The 26,517-nt window shown below is 43.4% G+C and overlaps 1 protein-coding gene across 1 annotated transcript in view; it reads right to left on the bottom strand.

Moving 5' to 3' along the window:
- Positions 1 to 13,417: 13,417 nt before the first annotated feature.
- Positions 13,418 to 26,517, bottom strand: part of LOC143935832 (NXPE family member 1-like) — a 50,711-nt gene continuing 37,611 nt past the window's right edge. Inside the window, exon 6 of the mRNA XM_077459948.1 lies at positions 13,418 to 22,848. Coding sequence (XP_077316074.1) covers positions 22,313 to 22,848 — 536 coding nt within the window. The 3' untranslated portion in view covers positions 13,418 to 22,312. The remainder of the gene's footprint in view (positions 22,849 to 26,517) is intronic.

Here is a 26,517-nt window from a genome sequence, read left to right as displayed (position 1 = left end):
ATAATATATATAACTAAATTCGAATTTCGTATAGAATGAATTCAAATTCAAATAGAAAAGATTATAATAGAATAGAAAATAATAGAAAAACAATAGAACAGATTCAGAATAGAAAAAAAAAAAAAAAATATATATATATATATATATATATATATATAACCCTCTTCCGAAATTCGAATTTCAGATAAAATGAATTCTAATTTGAATAGAAAAGATTAGAATAGAGAGAATAAAGTAGAAAAGAATAGCCTAGAAAAACAATAGAACAGAATAGAATAAAATATATATATTATATTATATTTTATTCTGTTCTGTTCTATTGTTTTTCTAATTTATTATTTTCTATTCTAATCTTTTCTATTCAAATTTGAATTAATTCTAGTCGCCAAGTACCGCAAGGTGGCGACTAGTCTCTGCTCCGTAGTGATGGCTTGCCACATGCAGGTATCCTGCTTGCTGATATAAGGGGTGAGCAAAGCCAACAGAAGATGAAAAGCAGGGTCCGTCATGCTGTGATAATTCCTGAAATCATCAGGGTTATTCTCCTGGATCTCACGAAGCAAAGGCATATGCGAGAATTGGTCACGCTGGAGTAACCAATTCTTAGTCCATGAACTCCTCCTCACCCTGTTCATGGAATGGCTCGGGTCAAAGTATGAACCCCAACGCCAAGCCCCCACACAGCACAAACTCTACAATGAGTACATACCCGCACCATGGTTCCATAACGGTTGGCTGATCAGAACAAACTTAACAGAACGCACTGAAGAACAACAAAGCCTGTGAAGAGCGAGCTGAAAATGACTAACGAGCGGACCAGAATGCACGGAAAAACAGATAGGAACTGACTACACGCACTGAAAACCAGATACAAACCCACAAGCACAAACTGAACAGCAGTAAAATTATCGGAATAAGCACAAGTCTGAAAAGAGCGAATCGTCTCTAACCAAACTTCTACTAACACGAGATCAGCAGAAGGAGCCCAAAGGTTGGTGCACTGGGTCTTGAACTTCCCTTTTCTAGTCCCGTTGTATGTGCTGTACGTCACCGCTAGGGATGAGCTTCGAGTTCGAGTCGAATTCATGTTCGACTCGAACATTGCCTGTTCGTCTGTTCAGTGAACAGTGAACAATTTGGGCTGTTCGCAGTAAATTCGAAAAGCCGGAACACCCTATACAAGTCTATGGGAGAAATCTAAAGTGCTAATTTTAAAGGCTAATATGCAAGTTACTGTCCTAAAAAGTGTTTGGGGACCTGGGTCCTGCCCCTGGGGATACGGATCAATGCAAAAAAAAGTTTTAAAAACTGCAGTTTTTTCAGGAGCAGTGATTTTAATAATGATTAAAGTGAAATAATAAAAGTGTAATATTCCTTTACATTTCGTACTGGGGGGGTGTCTATAGTATGCCTGTGAAGGGGCGCATGTTTTCAGTGCTTAGAACTGTCCCTGCACAAAGTGTCATTTCACAAGGAAAAAAAGTCTTTTAAAATCACTTTGAATTGTCGGCTCCCGTAATACAGAGAACACTCAATGAGTGTTCTCTGTATTACGGAGCCAACAATTCATTCATTGATTAAATAAAAAATAATAATAAAAAAGTGTGGGGTTCCCCTGAATTCAATTACCAGGCCCTTCAGGTCTGGTATGGATATTAGGGGGAACCCTGCGTCAAATAAAAAAAAACGACGTGGGGTCCCCCTAAAAATCCATACCAGACCCTTTATCCGAGCATGCAACCTGGCAGGCCGCAGGAAAAGAGGGGGGGACGAGAGAGCGCCCCCCCTCCTGAACTGTACCAGGCCACATGCCCTCCACATTGGGAGGATGCTTTGGGGGTCTGTGACCCCTCAAAGCACAAGCACCATGTCCCCATGTTGATGGGGACAAGGGCCTCATCCCCACAACCCTGGCCGGTGGTTTTGGGGGTCTGCGGGTGAGGGCTTATCAGAATCTGGAAGCCCCCTTTAACAAGGGGACCCCCAGATCCCGGCTCTCCCCTGTTTAAAATGGTAAGGGGGTACAAAAGTACCCTTACCATTTCACAAAGAAAGTGTAAAAAATGGTTAAATAAGACAAACACACTTTTGAAAAATTCCTTTATTAAAAATAAAAAAAATAAAAAAAAGATTCCAGCAGTGCTAATCCACTCTTACTATCCAGCGATGGATGATCATCTCTCCGGGGTCCAGCGATGGCTGATCTGATCCAGCGACGGGTGATTTTCAGTCCAGCGCAGTCCGGAAACCTGCGTTACATCAGAGGGGGGCGGGGCCACCCATACGTCATTAGGGAACCCCTGGCTTCCCTCACCAGCGTCAGAGGGGGCGGGGTCAGGTGACGGGTGGTCCTGCCCTCCTAATATAAGAAACATCAGCGCTGGGATCAGAAGACGGATGCATGGACTGCGCTGGACTGAAAATCACCCGTCGCTGGATCAGATCAGCCATCGCTGGACCCTGAAGAGATGATCATTATTAAAATCACTGCTCCTGAGGTCCCCAAATACTATTTAGGACAGTAACTTGCATATTAGCCTTTAAAATTAGCACTTTCGATTTTGAACGTTCGAGTCCCATAGACTTTAATAGGGTCCTAAAGTTCACACAAAGTTTAGGTCTGTTCGCAGGTTCTGGTGCGAACCGAACAGGGGGGTGTTCGGCTCATCCTTAGTCACCGCGTTCTTAACGATCCAACTTTGGTGTGATCATGTGTACGTATGACAGTTTGAGCAGATCTCCATCAGAACTCCGTCGGAAAAACCTTCAGAGTTTATTCCGACGGTAAAACCGGTCGTGTGTACGCGGCATCACATTTGAAGTTTATTCAAAGTAATAGTTAAAATCAATCATAAAAACCAGACTGGTCAGTAAAACTGACAAATATCACATCATTCCAAAGCCATAAGCAACAAGGAGGGCTTCACATATCATGCAAGGAATGCTGCTGAAGAGGTGAAGGGAAGTGGTCTACCCGGGTAAAAATCACTCCATCCCAAGAGGGTCAGCTAAAACCAATACAGGCATGGCAGACACTTGTGGGAAGCCCTGCTGTGCAGCCAATGTAAAGTGCATAGGAAAGGACAGCTGGGAAAAGCTGACAGTGCATTGGTAAAGACGTCTGCTGGACTGTGTACAGCGGCGAGCCCACTGGAGACCTTAATGGTAAGTAGAGATGAGCTGAACACACCCCGGTTCACAGCAGAACATGCAAACATGCAAAAAGATTGTTCAAACACGTGAACACCATTAAAGTCTATGGGACACGAGCGTGAAAAATCAAAAGTGCTAATTCTAAAGGCTTAAATGCAGCAAGTTATTCGCATAAAAAGTGTTTGGGGACCTGGGTATCAATGCAAAAAAAAGTTTTAAAAACTGCCATTTTTTTCAGGAGCAGTGATTTTAAGAATTACAAGTGAAACAATAAAAATGAAATATTGAGCCTAGGGGTGTCTATAGTATGCCTGTAAAGTGGTGCATTTTTACGGTGTTGAGAACAATACCACCGGAAAATTACATTTCTACAGGGAAAAAAAAGTAATTTAACACTGCTTGCGGCTGTAATGTATTGTTGGGTCTCTGCAATATAGATGAAAATCATTGAGAAAAACGACATGGGTCCCCCCTCCCCCCAGCCCATTATCAGGCTCTTTGGGTCTGGTATGGATATTAAGGGGAACCCTGCACCCAACAAAAAATGGTGTAGGGGGGCCCCAGGCACTATATACTCTGAATAGAAGTATATATATTATATGGCCTGCCCTATATACTGTGCAGAAAATTGGGCCTTATGTGTTTGTGCTGCCAGAACACTGTAACCCCTCACAGTTACTCTTGTTGGGTGCAGGAAAAGGCCCTGCTGTTAAATATTATATCAAACATTGTAATTACATACCCCTGTTAAACACCCCGCACGTGGGGGGGGTAAGTCAGTGGGCTTTGTGGCTGCATATATTGGGCACAAGTGGCTGCATTTGATGGGCAAGTGGCTGCATATGATGGGCACAGTGGCTGTATATACGTGGCACACATGGCTGCATTTGATAGGCACAGGTGGCTCCATTTGATGGGCAAGTAGCTACATATGATGGGCACACGTGGCTGCATTTACTGGGCACAAGTGGCTGCATTTGATGGTCATAGGTGGCTGCATTTGTTTGGGTACAGGTGGATACATTTGATGGGCAAGTGGCTGCATATGATGGGCACAGGTGGCTGCATATGATGGGCACAGTGGCTGCATATACTGGGCACAAGTGGCTGCATATACTGGACACAGTGGCTGCATATGATGGGCACAAGTGGCTGCATATGATGGGCACAGTGGCTGCATATGATGGGCACAAGTGGCTTAATTTGATGGGCACAGTGACTGCGTTTAATGGGCACAATAGCTGCATATGATGGGCACAAGTGGCTGCATATGATGGGCACAAGTGGCTGCATATGATGGGGGGGTTCAGTATTTTTCAGTTGGCGCACCCCCCAAAAAAAAATTGAGCACCAGCCGCCACTGTAACTAACCTTCCTCCCCGCCAATCAGGAGGCAGGGCGTCAGACATGCTTCCTGATTGGCCAAAGCGCCTAGCAACCCTATTGGATGCCTGGCGCTTAGGAAAAGGAGAGGGGGAGAGACACGCTGGAGCGGAGGTCGTCGCCACTCTGAGAGGAACTGCTGCAGTGCTACGGTAAGTCCCATCGGCTCTGTCAGAGCCGCGTGCAGGGTGGGTGCTTCCAGAGCCGCAATCAGTACATGTGGGGGGGGCTGTGCTGCCAGGGCTGTGATCCACACGCGGGGGTGCTGCCAGAGCCACAAACCCCGCAAGTGGGGGGGTAGGTCTATGGGCTTTGTGGCTGTATATACTGGGCACAAGTGGCTGCATATGATGGGCACAGTGGCTGCATATACTGGGCACAAGTGGCTACATTTGATGGGCATAGGTGGCTGCATTTGATGGGCAAGTAGCTGCATATGATGGGCAAATGTGGCTGCATATACTGGGCACAAGTGGCTGCATTTGATGGTCATAGGTGGCTGCATTTGATGGGCACAGGTGGCTGAATTTGATGGGCAAGTGGCGGCAATACTAGGCACAAGTGGCTGCATATACTGGGCACAAGTGGCTGCATTTGATGGGCACAAGTGGCTGCACTTGATGGGCACAGGTGGCTGCATATGATGGACACAGTGGCTGCATATGATGGACACACTGGCTGCAATTACTGGGCACAAGTGGCTGCATTTGATGGGCACAGGTGGCTGAATATGATGGGCATAGTGGCTGCATATGATGGACACAGTGGCTGCATATACTGGGCACAAGTGGCTGCATTTGATGGGCACAAGTGGCTGCATTTGATGGGCTCAAGTGGCTGCATATGATGGACACAGTGGCTGCATATGAAGGGCACAGCGGCTGCATATGATGGGCACAAATAGCTGCATTTGATGGGCACAGTGACTGTGTTTGATGAGGAGAATGACTGCATATGATGGGCACATGGCTGCATTTTTGATTGTAGATAGCACCAATAGGTGGTACTGATAGCCAGCACTGATAGGTGGCACTAATGGGCACTAATAGGTGGCACTGATAGGCCCTGGTAGGTGTCCCTCTGACAGAAGCCGTTAATCTGCTTTTTTCTTCTCCTCACGCTATTAGCATGAGGGGAAAAAAGCTGATTATGATCTTCTGTTTACATCATGTGATCAGCTGTCATTGACTGACAGCTGTCAACATGGTAAGGGGCCGGGTCCAGCCCTTTACTCTGATCTGTGATCATCTGAGTCTTGTGGACTCGCAGATCACAGAGCACGCTGTTCCTGCCCCGCAGGGGGTGCACAGGCAGCGAAGGCTTGGCAGTGCAGTGCTCTGCACCCTGAGCCCACCCTTTTTGAAGCCAATTAGACCCTCTTGCTCTAATCAAGTGCTTCTAAAAAAAAAAAAAAAACATTGAAATCCATGCACTTGTATGCCCTGCGTGTAGATTAAGGGCTGGACGCATGGATTAGGGGGGCGGCACTCCTGTGCCCTGCATTTGCTGCGCCACTGTGCTGCACAGTAGAGAGGTATTGAACTTACAGCAACAAACCCTGCTTTGCTCCTTGAGCAAAAGTTTTGTTTCTAAGAGATGTCCTCATGTGGAAGTTAGAGAAATGAGAAGTCCACAACAGGCATGCATTTTAACAGATTGCTGAATCAATAGAATCAAGATTCATTTCTGCTATTCCTCGAGGGGTGAACTTTTTTTGCAGAAAAGGAAGTGAGTGTTGGGACAGTCTAAATTTTAAAGTAAACAATGTCACTCATCCTGCGCTTGGATAAAACGGTACAGTTAAAAATTGATAGAGCGGACTACTGCTATATTAACAAATGCGTATATATATATATATATATATATATATATATATATATATATATATATATATATATAAAATGAATATAACAATGAAAACCAAAAAGTTTGTCCAATGGAGCGTACACACGGTCGGATGTTGCCTTAAAACAGCTAATTTGCATGTTTGTTGTCAAAAAGTCAGATCGTGTGTACGGGCTTATAGAGTGCTGGGATAGTGTCTGAATTTGCTGAACAATAAACGGAAGTATATGTAAACCCAGCGGTACTCTGCCTCCTTGACGAGAACAATTAGTGCAAGTTTTTTCTCTTTTCATGTGACAACACTGAAGAAATGACACTTTGGTACAATGTGAAGTAGTGAGTGTACAGCTCGTATAACAGTGTAAATTTGCTGTCCCCTCAAAATAACTCAACACACAGCCATTAATGTCTAAACCGCTAGCAACAAAAGTGAGTACACCCCTAAGTAAAAATGACCAAATCGGGCCCAATTAGCCATTTTCCCTCCCCGGTGGCACGTGACTCAATAGTGTTACAAGGTCTCAGATGTGAATGGGGACCAGGTGTGTTAAATTTGGTGCTATCACTCTCACGCTCTCATACTGGTCACTAGACATTCAATATGGCACCTCATGGCAAAGAACTCTCTGAGGATCTGAAAAAAAAAAGAATTGTTGCTCTACATAAAGAGGGCCTAGGCTATAAGAAGATTGCCAAGACCCTGAAACTGAGCTACAGACCAGTGGCCAAGACCATAGAGTGGTTTAACAGGTCATTTCCACTCAGATCATGCTTCGCCATGGTCGATCAAAGAAGTTGAGTGCATGTGCTTAGCGTCATATCCAAAGGTTGCATTCGGGAAATAGACGTATGAGTGCTGCCAACATTGCTGCAGAGGTTGAAGGAGTAGGGGGTTCAGCCTGTCAGTGCTCAGACCATACGCCACACACTGCATCAAATTGATCTGCAGGGCTGTTGTCTCAGAAGGAAGCCACTTCTAAAGATGATGCACAAGAAAGCCCGCAAAGATTTTGCTGAAGACAAGCAGACTAAGGACATGGATTACTGGAGCCATGTCCCATGGTCTGATGAGATAGAAGATAAACGAATTAGGTTCAGATGGTGTCAAGCGTGTGTGGCGGCAACCAGGTAAGGAGTACAAAGACAAGTGTGTCTTGCCTACAGTTAAGCATGGTGGTGGGATTGTCATGGACTGGGCCTGCATGAGTGCTGCCAGCAATGGGGAGCTACAGTTCATTGAGGGAATCATGAATACCAACATGTACTGTGACATACTGAAGCAGAGCATGATCCCCTCCCTTTGGAGACTGGTCCTCAGGGCAGTATTCCAACATGATAACGACCCCAAACAAACAACCACTGCCTTGCTAAAGAAGCTGAGGGTAAAGGTGATGGACTGGCCAAGCATGTCTCTATTGAACATCTGTGGGACATCCTCAAACGGAAGGTGAAGGTGCACAAGGTCTCTAATGTCTACCAGGTCTGTTATGTCATTATGGAGGAGTGGAAGAGGACACCAGTGGCAACCTGTGAAGCTCTGGTGAACTCCATGCCCAAGAGGGTTCCGGCTGTGCTGGAAAATAATGGTGACCACACAAAATCTTTGCAAATTTATTAAAAATAAATATGAAAAAATCACACATACATAAATATTCACAGCCTTTGCTATGACACTCATAATTAAGTGCAGGTGCATCCTGTTTCTACAACTTGATTGGAGGCCACCTGTAGTAAATTCAGTTGATTGGACATGATTATAAAGGCACACACCTGTCTATATATGGTCCCACATTTAACAGTGCATGTCAGAGCACAAACCAAGCCACCAAGGCATAAAGTCCAAGGAATTGTCTGTAAACCTCTGAGACAGGATTGTATCAAGACACAGATCTGGAAAAGGGCACAGAAACATTTCTGCAGCATTGAGCACAGTTGCCTCCACCATCCCTAAATGGAAGAAGATTGGAACCACTAGGACTCTTTCTGAGTGATCAGGGGAGAAGGGCCTTAGTCAGGGAGGTGACCAAGAACCTGATTGTCAGACTGACAGAGCTCCAGTGTTTCTCTGTGGAGAGAGGAGAACCTTCCAGAAGAACAACCATCGCTGCAGCACTCCACCAATCAGGCCTGTATGATACAGTGGCCATACAGAAGCCACTCCTCAGTAAAAGGCACTTAAAGCGGGAGTCCACCGGGACTCCGCGTTTTTTTTTTTTTTTTAAAAGCCAGCAGCTACAAATACTGCAGCTGCTGACTTTTAAATAGTGACACTTACCTGTCCAGCGCGCCCGCGATGTCGGCACCCGAAGCCGATCGCTCGCTCGGCTGCCGGGTCCCGCCGCCATCTTGGGTATGGGAATCAGGAAATGGAGCCTTTCGGCTTCATTTCCCGGTTCCCTACTGCGCATGCGCGAGCCGCGCGGCGCAATCCGGACGGTCCCCACTGCCTCTGGGAGCTGTGTGTTTCCCAGCAGGCAGCGGGGCACTTGCTGAAGGGGGCGGGCGCTTGCGGACGGGGGCGTAACCTACGCCCGTTCCGCAGAGAGCTAGCCCGGAAGTGGGTGCAGTTACCTGGATTATCCAGGTAACTGCACCCCCCTCCCCCCTGAAAGGTGCCGATTGTGGCGCCGGAGGGGGGGGGGATTCCGATGAGCGGAGGTCCATTTTAGGGTGGACCTCCGCTTTAACAGCCCACCTGTTTGCCTGAGTTTGCCAAAAGGCACCTGAAGGACTCGCAGACCATGAGAAACAAAATTCTCTGGTCTGATGAAACAAAGACTGAACTCCTTGAACTGCATGGCAAGCATCATGTCTGGAGGAAACCAGGCACTGCTGAATGGTTCAGCCCAAGCATGAGTTCTGGCCGAACATTGGCTGTTTACCCTGTTCGGGGAACACCTGAATTTACAGGGTGTTCGGCGGTTGTTCACCCCACCAAACATGCTGCGCTGCACAGTGCATTCTGCGCACAGATTGGGCAAAGCTTTACTCAGTCGGTGCGCAGTAAAAGCTGGTTGTTAAGGAGCGGGACCAGGTAGCCGGCCGCAGCATTCGACCAACTAATGAGCCATCAGCTGTCAATGGACTTCCCTGCTGACAGCTGAATAAAACAAAAAAATGGCTTTACAAAAATAGTAAAAAAAAAAAAAACTGCGGGTCTGGTATGGATTTTAAAGGGGACCCCAGGTCAAAATTTTTTAAAAACCGCGTGGAGTCCCCCCCTAAAATCTATGCCAGACCCAATTCTGAGCATGCAGTCTGGCAGGTCAGGAACCATATCAGGCCACATTACCTCAAAATGGAGGGGGGGGTGAGTGCTTTGGGGCAGGAAGGGTCTGGTATGGACTTGGGAGAGACCCCATTCCGTTTTGTTCTTTATTTTTTTTTCAATAGCTGGGTTTTCGGTAATTGCAAACGCGAGTCAATTTAAATTAAATTTTCTTTAGAAATGTCTCTTTTGCTGCAGCATGTGCTATGCATGCTACAGATGCGCCACAGGCAGACTAAGGGGACCTCCCAGGCACTATATTTAAAAGAGTTTTTGCCGTTGCACTTCAAGCATTAAAATCTCTGCTCCTAAAACACGATTGTTAAAAAATTTGCATTGACACATGTCCCCCAGAGCAGTACCCGGACCCCCATAACCCTCTTATGGTCAATTACTTGTATATAAGCCGTCAAATGGGCACTTTTGTTTTTTCTGTTGGGCTTCCATAGGCTTCAATGGGGTTCGCTGTTCAGGTCAGAACTTTTCAGGGGGGTGTTCAGCCCATCTCTAGTTTCAGAGGTCTTTTTAAACCATAGTTGGAAAGTGTCAGGAAAGTATACTGTATAGCAGGGATATGAATTTAGCAGACCTCCAGCTCTTGCAAAACTACAAGTCCCATCATGCCTCTGGGTGTCATGCTTCTGGCTGTCAGAGTCTTGCTATGCCTCATGGGTTTTGCAACAGCTGGAGGTCCACTAATTGGATATCCCTGCTGTAGAGTATTAAAGATTCATATATATCAGCGGTGGAATTATAGAGGTCACTGAGATTACCATGGTGAACGGGCCCCTTGTCGCTGGCCCCGGTATGCTTCGATAGGAGGAGCGGCAGGGGTGGCTGATATGAGTTCCCCGATCATCAGCCAAACTGTAATCGGCACTGTGCAGGGAGCTTGTCACATTAACCTAAAGTGAAAGCACAGTGATGTGCTCTTTGTCACCCCCTACAGTGCAGTACCCAGCAGGAAGAGCTAAGGTAAAGGTCTGCCATTTTTTTATAAGACTATCTATCTACTGTATGTATGTGTGTGTGTGCATGTATGTATGCATGTGTGTGTGCATATGTATGTATGTGAGTGTGCATGCATGTGTATGTGGATCAGTGGCGGCGTTTTCATAAGGGCGCACGGGCGCACGGGCGCCGCCCCCTCCCTCCAGCCACCCCCTCTATGACCAATGGATACCTCCGCCACCCCGATATTTAGGTGTCCAGCCCATTTTCGGGGCACCTGAATTACAGCGACGGGGTGTTTTTGAAGCACCTGATTAGAGCCATAGGCTCTAATAGGCTTCAAAATAGGTGAACTGTGAGTGTCATGCTTGATGCTCACAGTCTACCGAGGTGTGTTAGAAAAGCGAATTAATATTAACTTTCTTAAGACTGAACCGCCTTTCTGCCAGTCAGGTGTGTGGGTCATTTACCCGTCGATAGGTGCGGCTATTGGATGCCTATCAAGAGGAGAGGATGAGAGAAGAGGATGGCAGGAGACGCATGGAGGACCCCGCTCGTGGCCGTCACCCACTGCCCCACTGAGACAGGATAAGTGCCGGACAGTGCAAGGGGGAGCAGACGGCAAATGGACAGGGGGATTTACAGTGGCGGCATTCAATGGCACAGTTGCATTTGATGGAACACTGGCAGCATTTCATGGGCACAATGGCAGCATTTGATGGGCACAGTGGCAGACTTTGATGGGCACAGTGGCAGCGTTTGATGGGCACGGTAGCAACGTTTGATGGCCCAGTGGCAGCATTTAATGGGCACATTGGTGGCATTTGATGGCACAGTGACAGAGATTGGTGTGCACAGTGGCAGCAATTGATGGCACAGTGGTGGCATTTGATGGCACAGTGGTGACTTTTGATGGGCACGGTGGCTGCAATTGATTTTTTTTTTCAGAATTTTTCAGTTTGCTTGCGCCCCCCTAAAAATTTTGAGCACAAGCCACCACTGGTTTATATGTGCGTGCATATATGCATTTATATATGTGTGTGTGTGTGTGTGTGTGTGTGTGTGTGTGTGTGTATGTATATACAGTACGTGTGTGTGTGCACATTTTATGTATGCACTTTTAATCCTGACCCCCTCTATGTGTACAATCAGAACCAATTTTTTTTTTTTTGCTTATTCATCGTACCAGCAAAAAAATGCTGTTCCTCCGAAAAGTGGTCCATACTCAGATCGCTTTTTAGAGGCATTTCACAGCCAGTAAAAAGACAATATGTTGCCTATTGACCACTTGTTTTTACCCCTTAAATGCATCATCACTATGCTGCAACTGCATGCAATGCACACAGTTGCAAGGTGGTTGCAGTGCAGCCCTATTCACCTAGGGGTATACTTCAAGGGTGCTCTGACTGGAAAAAGATATTTGCAGCCACCCACTTGCAACCAGGCCCTGGTGTTCCGCCACCGGGCTCGGAGAAAAGAGCCCTATCCGGGGGTCAGGGGGACCCTTCATGGTTTCTGGTTGCATCAGGGCCCTGAAGGTTCTAGTTACGCCTCTGATATAATATATATATATATATATATATACATATATATATATATATATATATATCCACACACAGTATATATATATATATATATATACCGTATATACTCGAGTATAAGCCGAGATTTTCAGCCTCTTTTTTGAGGCTGAAAGTGCCCCCCTCGGCTTATACTCGAGTCACCGCTGTCTGACTGCCCGAACAGCGTGTCGAGCAGACAGACAGCGGCCATTCTACCTTTCAAAAGCCGCGCCTCCGCCTCCGCCTCCGCCTGTGATAGGCGGAACACTCAATTTCCCAGCAGTCAGTGTTCCGCCTATCACGGACATCGGCTCATCCTCGGATGAGCCGATGTCCGTGATAGGCGGAACACTGACTGCTGGGAAATTGAGTGTTCCGCCTATCACAGGCGGAGGCGGGGCTTTTGAACAGGGGAATGGCCGCCAGGGCGCCGACGAAGAGCGGCGATCCTGGCATGGGACGACACGGAGGCTCGGGACGGGACGACACGGAGGCTCGGGACGACACGGAGGCTCGGGACGGGACGACACGGAGGCTCGGGACGGGACGACACGGAGGCTCGGGACGGGACCGGACGGGACCGCTCGGGACACAGGTAGGCTGGACACACAAGGCTGCACGGACACACACACACACACACACACACACACACACACACACACACGGATGGATGCACACACACACACACAGGGATGGATGGATGGATGGACACACACACACACACACACACACACACACACACACACACACACGGATGGATGGATGCACACACACACACACAGGGATGGATGGATGGATGGACACACACACACACACACACAGGGATGGATGGATGGATGGATGGACGCACACACACACAGGGATGGATGGATGGACACACACACAGGGATGGATGGATGGACACACACACAGGGATGGATGGATGGACACACACACAGGGATGGATGGATGGACACACACACAGGGATGGACGGACACACAGGGATGGACGGACACACACAGGGATGGACAGGCATATCTCACCCTCGGCTTATACACGAGTCAATAGGTTTCCCAGTTTTTTGGGGGTAAATTGGGGGCCTCGGCTTATACTCGGGTCGGCCTATACTCGAGTATATACGGTATATAATATATATACACACACACACATATATATATATATATAGATATATTTTTAATGGAATATCTGAAGAGATTGTGCACAATCATTTTTTTTTTTTTTTTAAAGAAATCTCTCTTTATTATTTTTTTGCAAAAGAAAACAAACATCAATCACCATACATACATATGTGAATAATTATAACACAACCCTCACATGTACAAAATTTTGAAATAAACAAACGTGTTATATGTACACCCCAAATAGCAATAATATGTTAAGTTTATTTAACCCCCTAATTAACTTTTTTTTTTACTCCTTTTTTGTAGGTTAAATATACCACTGGAAGTATTTTGTTACATCTGTTCTATGTTCTGTACAAAAATACCTGTTGATCCTGCCAGAAATCGAGTGAGCTCTTAACTTATTGTACACTTTGCTACTGCTGGACTGCTAAGACCTGTCTAATTCTGTCTGTGGACTATCCTCCATAAAAATCCCCCAAGCATAATCACTCTGATCCATCAAAGGGAAACCTAAAGAAAGAAGATGAAGAAGGGCTTTCAAATCCCTGGAATATTGTACTGGCAACATGAGCAGTGACAACTAATCACCCACGGAGATAAGAACAGTGGGGATCAGGGGAGTGGAGAGGTGTTTGGTAGCCTATTTCTTTTTTTTGTTGAAAGGTGAACTTAAGCTGCCCATACATTATATAATTTTCTTATTCAATTTTCATTATATTTAATTTCAACAATGTAGTGCAAGGGCCTGCCTGTGCTGCGTTTGATATGCAGTATATATGTGTGTGTGTGTTTTTTCAGATTTTATTCTCAGACTTACTGTATGCAGAGGAGTATATTTGACAACAGACATCGGGTTTGTTTAAAGGGGATATTTCGCAAACAAATATCACTGGATGCAATGGTAACATAGATACTATTGCTGTATTTCAGTTGACAGTTGGATCAGTCTATTGTTCTGTAACCTTGAAAAGCAATAGCTTGGCTTTTTTTTTTTTTGCATATATGAACTATGGCATGTATGATAACTTAGTGACATCTTGAGGTTGAAGAATGATTGAGAATGTTTCTCCCACTGAAACTCAGTAATGCCAAAGGGACCACACCCACGTGAGGATGGTACATTTTCCAAATAAAAGGTCATCAGGCATACACTGACACAAGGACTCCATAATGACTTAACACCAAGGAAAGTCTGTGCCAGCCAGAGTAAACTATACCAGAGAACACTTTCACCTGATCTCCAGCAACTGCTTAAAAGCCGGGGTCCTCGTTGCCTGCAGAGATCACAAACCCACTCTAACTTGAGTTAAATAATTTTTAATGAATCACCCATGTGAGGATGATAAATTTTACAAATAAATGGTTGTCAAGCAAAAGCTGACATGAGGATTCTATAATGACTTAACACCAAGGAAGGTCTGTGCTAGCCAGAAGAAACTATACCTGAGAACGATTTCACCTGATCTCCAGCAACTGCTTTAAAGCCTGGATCCTCATTGCCTACTGAGATCATAAACCCACTCTAACCTGAGTTAAGTAACTTTTCAGTGTTATGGTAAATTTTCCAAATAAAAGGTCATCAGGCAAAAACTGACACAAGGACTCCATAATAACTTAACACCAAGGAAGGTCTGTGCCAGCCACAAGAAACTATACCAGAGAACACTTTTGCCTGATCTCCAGCAACTGCTTAAAAGCCTGGGTTCTCATTGCCTACTGAGATCATAAACCCACTCTAACCTGAGTTAAGTAACTTTTCAGTGTTACTGAAAGGGGCCACACCCATGTGAGTATGGTACATTTTCCAAATAAAAGGTCATCAGGCAAAAACTGACACAAGGACTCCATGATAACTTAACACCAAGGAAGGTCTGTGCCAGCCACAAGAAACTATACCAGAGAACACTTTTGCCTGATCTCCAGCAACTGCTTAAAAGCCTGGGTTCTCATTGCCTACTGAGATCATAAACCCACTCTAACCTGAGTTAAGTAACTTTTCAGTGTTACTGAAAGGGGCCACACCCATGTGAGTATGGTACATTTTCCAAATAAAAGGTCATCAGGCAAAAACTGACACAAGGACTCCATGATAACTTAACACCAAGGAAGGTCTGTGCCAGCCACAAGAAACTATACCAGAGAACACTTTTGCCTGATCTCCAGCAACTGCTCAAAAGCCTGGGTTCTCATTGCCTATAGAGATCATGAACCCACTCTAAACAGAGTTAAGTAACTTTTCAACTGTTTGCAGACCATAGGCTGCTTATTTGCTAGGAAGTAGGTAGCATTTTACTTGTTATAGATATGTCTGTCAGTCTTGTATTGTATTTCTATAATTGTAATAGTTTTGTATGTACAGCATTTTTGTTTAGAAAAAGCACATGAATACACTGCAGAGATCTGAGCTTCCTTGCTTATAACACAAAGCAACCTTAACAGCTCTGCTCCTGTGTGCTGTATGAAGAGGATGTGTCCCTTCCCTCCAATCAGCTCTCACTAAGCTGTGCAAACTGTAACTTCAACTCCCTGCCCCTGCTTTCTAAAAGCTCACACAAACTGCATAAATTGTAGAATTTGAATGAAAAGACTGCAGATCAACAGATACAACTTATGCAGAAGGTTTTCTTTAATCTCTGTGTATCACCTGAGGGTAGTGATTTCCTTTGGTATATGTAAGGATTTTAGACACAGGTGATTAGTTTAATTACGAATAAATATTCAGACAGATGTCTAGTGTTTCGGAGAAATCCAAAAACCAGAATTACAGTATAAACAATGTTTACCGAATGCTCTGAATAACAAAACGAAATTGGTCTGAATTTCCGAAATTAAAATTAAAATTTGAATTGAATTTTACAACGAATTCCATTCAAATTCGAACTGTAAAGGTATTTCTGAAATCAAAAACTGTGTGTGTTCTTAGATTACCATTTCAAAATAATGCTATTTTAGTTTAGCCAAAGGTCATTGTAATCAAAATGCACGTTTTCAATGTAAAAATTTCGGCTTTCGCATTCGAATTCAAATAAAATCAAAAATTGTTGATTCGACTGATTCAAATTTAAACAATCTGTAAATTTGAATTTAATAAAATAGATAAAGCAAATTCCAAATATGAAGGAAAAAGGAGATTGTTGTTGGGACTTTATATGAGACCATGACCATCAAGTACACAGCTCTCCATCCCTATTTATATGGAAACGCTTGTATGTGGCCACCCCTTCTCTCTAGCACGAACAGCGTGACGTTGTTGGGGCTCTGCTGATGAGCGGATTGTCCTTCAACACTTTTGCTTATGGACAATACACTTTTGATTTTTATCCATCTGGGCACATCCACACTAGTTTTGACCATATGCTACACTGCAAGCCCTAGGTAAACTCACCTTCAGTGACTTTTTCCAATTGTTATATTGGGTTTGTTACTATAGTTATAATAACTGTTTTCTTCACCCATTGCGGTGTTTTGCACGCTCCCACCTCACTCACACACCTATGTTCTATCCTCTTGTTCCTTGCCTTCCACTAGCTCAGCTTAATACCCTTATGCTTATTATTTTACATTGATTATTTGTTACAGAAGCCCATCAGGCCCATGTATATCACTGTAGCTGTGGAAGGGGTATCCTTCTTATGCATTATGTTGTCACTTATGGGTTATCGGGCTCCTCCTGCCACTGCATTGTTGCCACCTCTGCTCCTGGGGGGATGTGCCTTCATCCCCTAGTGCCTCCAACCATCATTACTACCAGCCATGTTTTTCTACAATTCACCTATAAGTAAGAGTGTTAGGACTACAGAATTTTTTCCCTCTCTTTCTGTTCTAATTAATTACCATTGATTATGAATTCATCATTTATTATAGGTATTCCCAGTTTAAGCTGCTACTGATGGGTTTAGACATTCCATGAAATGTGTCAAGCTTTCCTGTTTGATGTCATGTCACAGTAATCATGTTTATACCATGTGTTTGATTTTGTCTGAATCATCAATTATTTTAATACCTATTATGCTTGTACATATTTTGGGTATACTGCTGCTTTCATCATTAATCACTTCCCACCCGGTCAATAGCAGATTGACATCCGGGAAGTGGTTCCGTTATCCTGACTGGGCCTCATATGACGTCCAGCAGGATAACATGCCGTCACTCGCCCGTGGGGGCACACATCGAGGCGATGGAGAGTGCGGCGTGTCAGTCTGACATGCCACATCTCCGATCGTTATAAGAAACCTCTGTCAGAAGCTTCTTACCTCGTGATCAGGTGTGACCAATCACAGCCGATCACAGCGTGAACCGGGAAATGCCAGTAAGCTGCATTCCTCGGTTCGCACTGACAGGGAGAGCCGATCGGAGGCGATCGGCAACTCTCCCTGTCAGAGTGGGGGGGGGGGGTCTGTGCTGATAATGAGCACATTGATTATCAGCACAGCCCCATGAGATGTAATTAAAAGATGTCAATCGGTGCCCAGTCAGTGCCCCATCATAACCCCCTGCCAGTGCCCAATAAATTGCCAACCAGTACCCACCACAGTGCCAATCAGAGTCCACCACAGTGCCAAACAGTGCCCATTTCAGTGCCCATCAGTAACACATGTCAGTAACTTATTAGTACCTGCCTATCAGTGCCACCTGTCAGTGCCAATCAGTACCACCTACCAGTGCCAATCACAGCCGCCTGTCAGTGCCCATCACAGCCACCTGTCAGTTCCCATCAGTGCCACCTGTCAGTGCCCATCAGTGCTGCATATCAGTGCCACCTATCAGTGCTCATCAATTCTACATATCAGTGCCTCCTCATCAGTGCCCATCAGTGCCACCTTATCAGTGCCAACTTATCAGTGCCCATCAATGCTGCTTCATCAGTGCCTGTCAGTGAAGGAGAAAACAAAATTGAATAACCAAAACTAAGAAAAGTTTGTTTAGCAAAAAATAAATACCCCAGTGAGGATCAAATACCACCAAAAGAAAGCTCTATTTGAGGGAAGAAAATTATAAAAATTTAGTTTGAGTACAGTGTTGTATGACCGCGCAATTGTCATTCAAAGTGTGACAGCGCTGAAAGCTGAAAATTGTCCTGGGCAGGAAGGGGTGAAAGTGCATGGTATGGAAGTGGTTAATTATGTGTTACTATGTATATTATGCTATCAGTTATATTTTTATGTGATTTACCAATCATGTTTTATCTTACTCTGTAACATACTTATTGATTTATTATGATTACCATGCATTGCACTATGCTCAATTGTGTCATTAAAAATTATATCCTATTTATCTTATTGATTGATTCATTCTACCCTAGTGTGTTTCATATAAAGTCCCATTACCCCTTTGTCCCCATTTTCCTTTATTTCCAAATTCCGACTATGAATCCTGAATACAGATTGAATGAATCAACTGAATTTAATGAAACTAAATAATTATATTAACAAATCTAAATGGAACATGTCTAAGCCCTTGTACACACGGTCGGAGATTCCGACAACCAAATCTGTCGGAGTAATTCCGACGGATTAATTCCGGAAGAGGTCTGGAAGTGATGTTGCATACACACGGTCAGACTAAGTTGTCTGAAAATCTGATTGTACATAACGTGATGCCGTTATTTCGTTACGACGGGACTACGTTCGGGCTAGTAGCCAATAGCTTTGGCCTAGGAATTTGATCTGAGCATGCGTGGCACTTTGTCCGTCGGAGTAGGCTACACATGATCGGAGTATGTCCGATCGGAGCATTTTGACGGAAAATTTTACCGGCAAGTTGGAAAAGTTGGTCCGTCGGATATTCCGACAGAAACAGTCCGATGCAGACCACAGACAGTCGGAATATCCGACAAAATGGTCCGATCAGAAACATTCTGTCGGAATCTCCAACCGTGTGTTCAAGGGCTAAAGGATTTACAACCACACTTAAGGACTGCCCGCCGCAGTTGTACATCTTCTGTTTGAAGAGGATAGAGGAATACCTTGTTATGGCAGAAGCTAGCTGCTATAACTCTGGTATCCTCTTCAACAGCGGGCAGGCCGCTTTCAGATAAAAGTAGTCTTATCTTTCAGTTGCGACATCTGGTACACCCGGTTACACGTAAACTCCTGTCCTTCCCAGATCTACAAAAGAAACATGAACTCCCTGCCTCCTTGTCGTACTGGTACATACAATTTAAAAAATGTTTTCCTTGCTAATGCGCCCTCACTATCCTTGGAGAAACCCACAGACTTTGAAATATTATGTGCGAATGGCCCTTATGAACCCAAGTTGATTTCATCTATATTTAAAATGCTACACGAGATGCCCCCTCTAACAGACTCCTCACACAATTACATGAAAAAATGGTCCCGAATATTACACCGGCCAATCTCATTATTAGATTGGGGAAAAATATGGGAATCATCCTCAAAGATCCCATGATGTGTAGCACAAAAAGAAACTGCCATTAAGATTTGTTCTTTTGGTATAAGACCTCTGACTTGTTACATGTATCTCTAACCTATGCTGGAGATGTGGTGAGCCTGTAGGCTCTCATTTTCATATCTTTTGGGAATGCCCTATCATTGGCCCATATTGGACCGGGGTTCAAAAACTTCTACAAATATTACTTTCCACAACCATTCAATTGAATCCTATATATTTCCCCCTGGGCCTCCCTATTCTGGGTATCTCCAAAGCATTACAGAAACTTGAGTCCTTTATACTTCTGGCAGCGAAAAAGAGCCATTCCTAGGCACTGGTTCTCTACTTATCCTCCCACCTTCCACCACTTTCTTTGTATAGTAGCAGATATACGGAGGATGGAACACCTGACTGTAAACATTGATGGTAAATTACCCTTATTTGATAAGATATGGAAAGCCTGGGATAAATCAATATATCCCCTTGAATCTGATAACCACACAACCTTATGGCTCTCACTAGAAATACACTTTGAATATCCTCTACCTTTATATTGTAATCTAACACATACTTATCCAACGAGATTTGAAGTGAGATACTGTATGGAAATCTTGCTTAGCTGATCCAAAAATGGAAGTCACTTTTATTCATCCATACTTGTATCCCTGTTGGATGCTGAGTGAGGGAAAGATGTCGCTTCCACCATTGGATGGTGGAAGCAACATCAAACGTCACTTCCGCCCAAAAAATAATGACATTTAATCTTTTTATTTATTTATTTTTTGATTGCATTTTGTAAATGTTAGGTCTGTGGTATTTTTGACCCCAGAGCTCACATTTAAGTCGTGCCCGCATGTAAAAGCGGTGTGAGGTATCGCTGCGATCATTAGAGCGAGAGCAATAATTCTAGTACTAGACCTTCTTTGTACCTCAAAATTGGTAAGTTGTATAAATTTTGAAACGTCACCTATGGAGATTTTTTAGGGTCAAAGTTTGTTGCCATTCCACGAGCAGGTGCAATTTTAAAGCTTGACATGTTGGGTATCAGTTTACTTGGCGTAACATTATCTTTCACAATAAAAGTAACTGGGTTCATTTTACTGTTGTCGTATTTTTTTTATTCAAAATAGTGTATATTTTCCCCAAAAAATTGCGCTTGTAAGACAGCTGCGCAAATACGGTGTGATATAAAAGTATTGCAACAACCACCATTTTATTTTCTAGGGTGTCTGAAAAAATATATATAATGTTTGGGGGCTCCAAGTCTGAAAAATATGCCTGGTCTAGTTGGTTGGTTAAAGAGATTTGTAATGTTAATGTTGCTTTTTTAACAAATTAAAAAATGTTCTTGGTACATGTTCCCCTCAGCAATGCCCAGACCCATGACTCCCCCCAGGTAAATGAGTCAAGAAAATAGTTTTTTCTTTGTTTGTTTTTGTTTTTGTTTTTTTATTAGTCAAGTTCTGATATGGCACCCAAACTTTAGTGATGTTTGCCCAACCTACTTTCGAACCAAACCCAGGTACATTCAGCTCATCTCTACTTTGGACCATTAAAAATATTTGTCTATCAACAACTAAAATGTGCAAATTTACTTGTTGTTGTTGTCCTGGTTTCTATTGCAAATGTAACTTTGTTTCCTGTCTGGTGAAAACACTGTCACAGGACAGTAACAGAGAAATTCTCTCTAATTTGACAGTAATGAAGGCAAATCTCGTTAATGGCACCACTGATAGCAGTAAAAAACTCGACAAGGGTTCTAACTCTGCCCCACTCTATCCAAAACAAAAAAAAACATTTTGGCTGAACATAAACATTAAGGTTTAGTCTTAAAATGAGTGTTTAAGTATGGTTTAGAGTCAAAGAGAGAGAGAGACTTGTGCAAAGGTTTTATGTTCACTTGCTTTCACCATCAAAGCCCTGAGCCAGACCAGTGTTTCTCAACCTTTTTTTTCAGGGCACCCTTTAAAAATTATGAACACTCTCAAGGCACCCTTTAAAAATGATAGACTGTCTCAAGGCACCCTTTAAAAATGATAGACTGTCTCAAGGCACCCTTTAAAAATGATAGACTGTCTCAAGGCACCCTTTAAAAATGATAGACAGTCTTGAGGCACCCCATTGTAAAATGTAAAAAGTATTCTATTAGTTTTGCATAACACAGCAGCATCCACACATGTAGGACACTCACCGTTAAAGGTGATCAATTCATTAAAAGCAAATACACTTTTGCAAACTGGTACTGACTAGTATTCCGATGTTTCTCTTCATCCTCAATTTTTCTCCACCACTTAGCTAAGGTGCCCTTGAGAACGTTTTAAAGGTGCCCAATGAAAACCTGTGTGTGGCTTTGTGTAACTAAAAGACTCTCTTGATCCACCTGCTGGCTTGTATACAATTTTGGGGCAGTTTTTAGGCATTTTTCCAAGGCATCCCCGAAGAAATCTCAAGGCACCCTGGTTGAAAAAAACTACCGTAGAATATCATAGGAGAAATTCATTCTTCTTCAGCTTCTCAATTAAGCTATTATTTAATGTTGCCCTGAGAGTATTTTTGGTACTTACTCTATATTTCAAGTACTATTGGATAATAACCAGTGTCTTTCTCTTCTTTTAAATCTGCCACTTTTACTAAACTAACAAATATAAGTTAAAAACATATATATTTGGTCTTGGATAACATTTTCTGGAGGATTAACATTATCTGTATTGTACGCTGTGGTCATGTCCCAAGCATCGACCACACCAACATGAAGATCCCTTAAGATGTCCTTTACTATGAGATACTGAATATAGCCATGGAAGTCGCTGAATCTCTCAGCATCTAAGTTTTTCTCTCTGGTGTTCTCTGTTTTAATAATAACCTTTGTGTCTGGACTCCGTAAGAAGAGACGATCCAAAGCTCTGCGTACATTAATAACTCTTTTGATGAAGAGGTGGATGGGGAAAGGTCTGAAGTGTTGGCCCAGGCAGATAACGATGACATGTTGTGGACCGCCATCCAGCTGGTCTATTTGCTCACTTATATAGCGGTCATCTTTTACCCAGTAAAACTGATCTGCAACAATAGGATGGCTGTGCTTATTCCACTGTAGCTTGATGTTCCTCTGCAGATCAATTGATAACGCCATAGACTCCAACCCTGTCCGATATAGATCAAAATGTTTCAATCCTGTTATAAAAAAATAAAGAAAGCACATGGTTTTAACTGTGTTTGAAATTTGACTGTACCCTTGCTACTTGGCTGTACATACTGGACAAATATAAACTAAAAACTTTAATGAAAAAAAAAAAAGCTTTTCTTTTGGAACGCAATGCCTTGCATATACAGGTGAAACTCGAAAAATTTGAAAATTGTGTAAAAGTTCATTTATTTCACTAATGCAACTTAAAAGGTGAAACTAATATATGAGATAGGCTCATGCAAAGTAAGATAGTTCAAGCCGTGATTTGTCATAATTGTGATGATTATGGCTTACAGTTCATGAAAACCCCCAATCGAAAATCTCAGAAAATTAGAATATTACATGCAATCAATAAAACAAGGATTGTACATAGAACAATATTGGACCTCTAAAAAGTATAAGCATGCATATATACTCAGTACTTGGTTTGGGTCCCTTTTGCAGCAATTACTGCATCAATGCGGCGTGGCATGGAAGCTATCAGCCTGTGGCACTGTTGAGGCGTTATGGAAGACCAGGATGCTTCAATAGTGGCCTTCAGCTCTTCTGTATTGTTCGGTCTTGTGTCTCTCATCTTTCTCTTGGAAATGCCCCATAGATTCTTTATGGGGTTCAGGTCAGGTGAGTTTGCTGATCAATCAAGCACAGTAATCCCATGGTCACTGAACCAGGTTTTGGTGCTTTTGGCATTGGGGGAGGTGCCAAGTCCTGCTGGAAAATGAATTCAGCATCCCCATAGAGCTCATCTGTGAAAGGAAGCATGAAGTGCTCCAAAATCTCCTGGTAGACAGCTGCATTGACCCTGGACTTAATAGAAGCACAGTGGACCAACACCAGCAGATTACATGGCTCCCCAAATCAACACAGACTGTGGAAACTTCACACTGGACTTCAAGCATCTTGCAGCGAGTGCCTTACTCCATACTCTGGGTCCTTGGTTTCCAAATGAGATGCAAAATTTGCTCTCATCAGAAAAGAGGACTTTGGACCACTGAGCAACAGACCAGGTCAGTTTTTCTTTAGCCCAGGTAAGACTCTTCTGACGTTGTTTGTTGTTCAGGAGTGGCCTGACAAGAGGAATACGACATTTGAAGCCCATGTCCAGGATCCATCGGCTCTGGATGCACTGACTCCAGCCTCAGTCCACTCATTGTGAAAGTCCCCAACACTTTTAAATGGCCTTTTCCTGACAATCCTCTCCAAGCTGCGGTCATCCCTGCTGCTTGTGCACTTTTTTTTCCCCACTTTTCCCTTCCACATAACTTTCTATTAATGTGCTTTGATACAGCACTTTGGGAACATCCAACTTCTTTTGAAATTACCGTTTGAGGCTTTCCCTCATTATGCAGGGTGTCAATGATGGTTTTCTGCACAACTGTGAGGTCAGCAGTCTTTCCCATGATTGTGATTTCTACTGAACCAGACTGAGAGACCATTTAAAGGCTCAGGAACCCTTTGCAGGTGTTACAGGTCACACCACCAGTTCAAGCAGAGACTGTTGTTCACACCCCCGTTTCTTTGGCATTCATACCCCCAGGCAATTTGGGAAACCCCATTTTGGGGCTCATTAACATGTTGTTAAGGGGTTGTTTATTATAACAAACCCCACTGATTGTCTTTTGGGGAAGTGGATGTATATTGTACATCCCCCATTCAGAAATATTCCTGGAAGATTATACCGTGTGTCACCATTCCACTGTAATATCTTTAAAGTTTGCCCATATGTCCTTGGCATAATTAACGGTTCCTACCTATGGAGGAGCACTGCTACTAAGAATTGCCACGATATTGTTAATTCCTGCTCTCTACCCCTGATGAAGGTTCTGTAATAGCAGAGACTGGAAACGCGTCGGGCTTGGGACATCAATGAGAGTATCAGTGGTTTCTTGTATAGATCATCACAATTAGAACAAATCACAGCTTGAACAGTTTTGCTTTGCATGTAATGAGTCTATCTCATATATTAGTTTCACCATTTAAGTTACATTAGTGAAATAAATGAACTTTTGCACGATATTCTAATTTTTCGAGTTTCACCTGTAAAATTATTTGAAGCAGAAGTCCAGACTAAGGGCACCTGGTAGCAGAAAATAAATACTACGAAGGGCAGTTCCTGACTACAGGTGAACGTTCTGTCCCACCTATACATACCACCTAACTTTTTGAGATGGGAACGAGGGACACCTATTAGCAAAGGTATGTAGGCATAGGACACACACACCCCTGTCACACCCTCTTAAAGGGAAATTGTACAAAAAAAAGGATTAGTTAAGCCCACAAGTGCTTTTTTTAACCACTTCTATCTCTTTATACTGGATTTTGACATTTACAAATGCAGAAATTGGATTAGCACTGGGAAACACTTTTTAAAAGGTAAATATTGCATTTTATACACAACTATATAAATCTGACCAAAATGAGGGACAGATGAGAAGGAAAGTGGTTTAGAGGCTCTGAATGAGCAACATTGCCTCGAAATTAGGGAGAGTTGGGAGCTATGCCTGTATGCATTTCTCCTGTTGTTGTAATAAACTGTTGTAGATTACTATTGTTCTGACATCTAGTGGCAGTTTAAAGTCACTACAACTTGTTTGCATATGTGATTTGGTTTCTCCCTCTGACCTTTCCTCCTGTTTAGTGCTAGTTGGTAATTTTTCCCTCAGAGTGTAAGACTGCATTTACACCTAAAGGTGTGTGTCTTTTGTGCCCTTTTTCTGGCTTTTTTTTTTTTAGCAGTTCATGCATTTTTGAACATTTTATGCAGGTGGAAATTTTTTAATTATTTTTGGCATTGGGAATCTAGTTACTAGGGTAAAACAGTCAATATGTGCATTTTTTTCCTAGCAAGTTTGCATTTTTTTCAGGAGATTCAAAGTCTATTGTGTCCAAAAATGCTTGAAACTTGTAGTGTAAAAGACAGTAATTTTACTTTTCAATCTACAGTTCAGAGGGTGGAACAGTGGTGTAGTGGTTAGCACTCTCGCCTAGCAGTAAAAAGCGTTGCATGCTTCGGATCACAAGCATGGCACTACCTGCCTGGAGTTTGTATGTTCTCCCTGTGCCTCTGTGTTTCCTCCTACACTCCAAAGACATGCTGGCAGGTTAATTGGCTTCTGTCCAAAAATTGGCCCTAGTATATGTATGGGGTCTTTGGATTGTGGGATCCTTGAGGGTAGGGACCGATGTGAGTGTGCAATGTACAGGGATAGGGACAATTGTAGACACTCACTCAGGTTGAACTTTATGGACTGGTGTCTTTATTCAACCTTACTAACTATGTAACTAAATTCTCAAGTGATACTACACTAAGCTGAGATCAGGCATAATTGAAATCCATGGGATTTTGGATGCTGAGCATTTGGGAGTTTTAGACTGCAAAAATGCTCAGGTGTGAATGGGGCCTTCGTTCTTTGAGAGACAGCTTAGGAAAGTCACTGTCTTCATACACTTTAAAGTAGTAATTAAAATGCACTTACTAGATAAAAGTAGACCAAGGCTTATCATAGATCCATATAGACCTTCATAGTATCACCGTGAGGCTGCAGAGCTCAGCAGGCACATGGCTGGTTGAAACAGAGTACTTGAAGTAAGTGCAGCTGTCAGGCTCAGCCTGAAGCCTGGCAGGCCACATGCCTGCTGAGCTCTGCAGCCTCATG

Source organism: Lithobates pipiens, unplaced genomic scaffold, assembly GCF_037356315.1.
Source record: "Lithobates pipiens isolate NorthernLeopardFrog02 unplaced genomic scaffold, aLitPip1_a1.2 Scaffold_28, whole genome shotgun sequence".
NCBI classification, from domain to species: Eukaryota; Metazoa; Chordata; class Amphibia; order Anura; family Ranidae; genus Lithobates; species Lithobates pipiens.
Note: the sequence above shows the minus strand (reverse complement) of the source record. Positions and strands in the feature narration are given on the sequence as shown.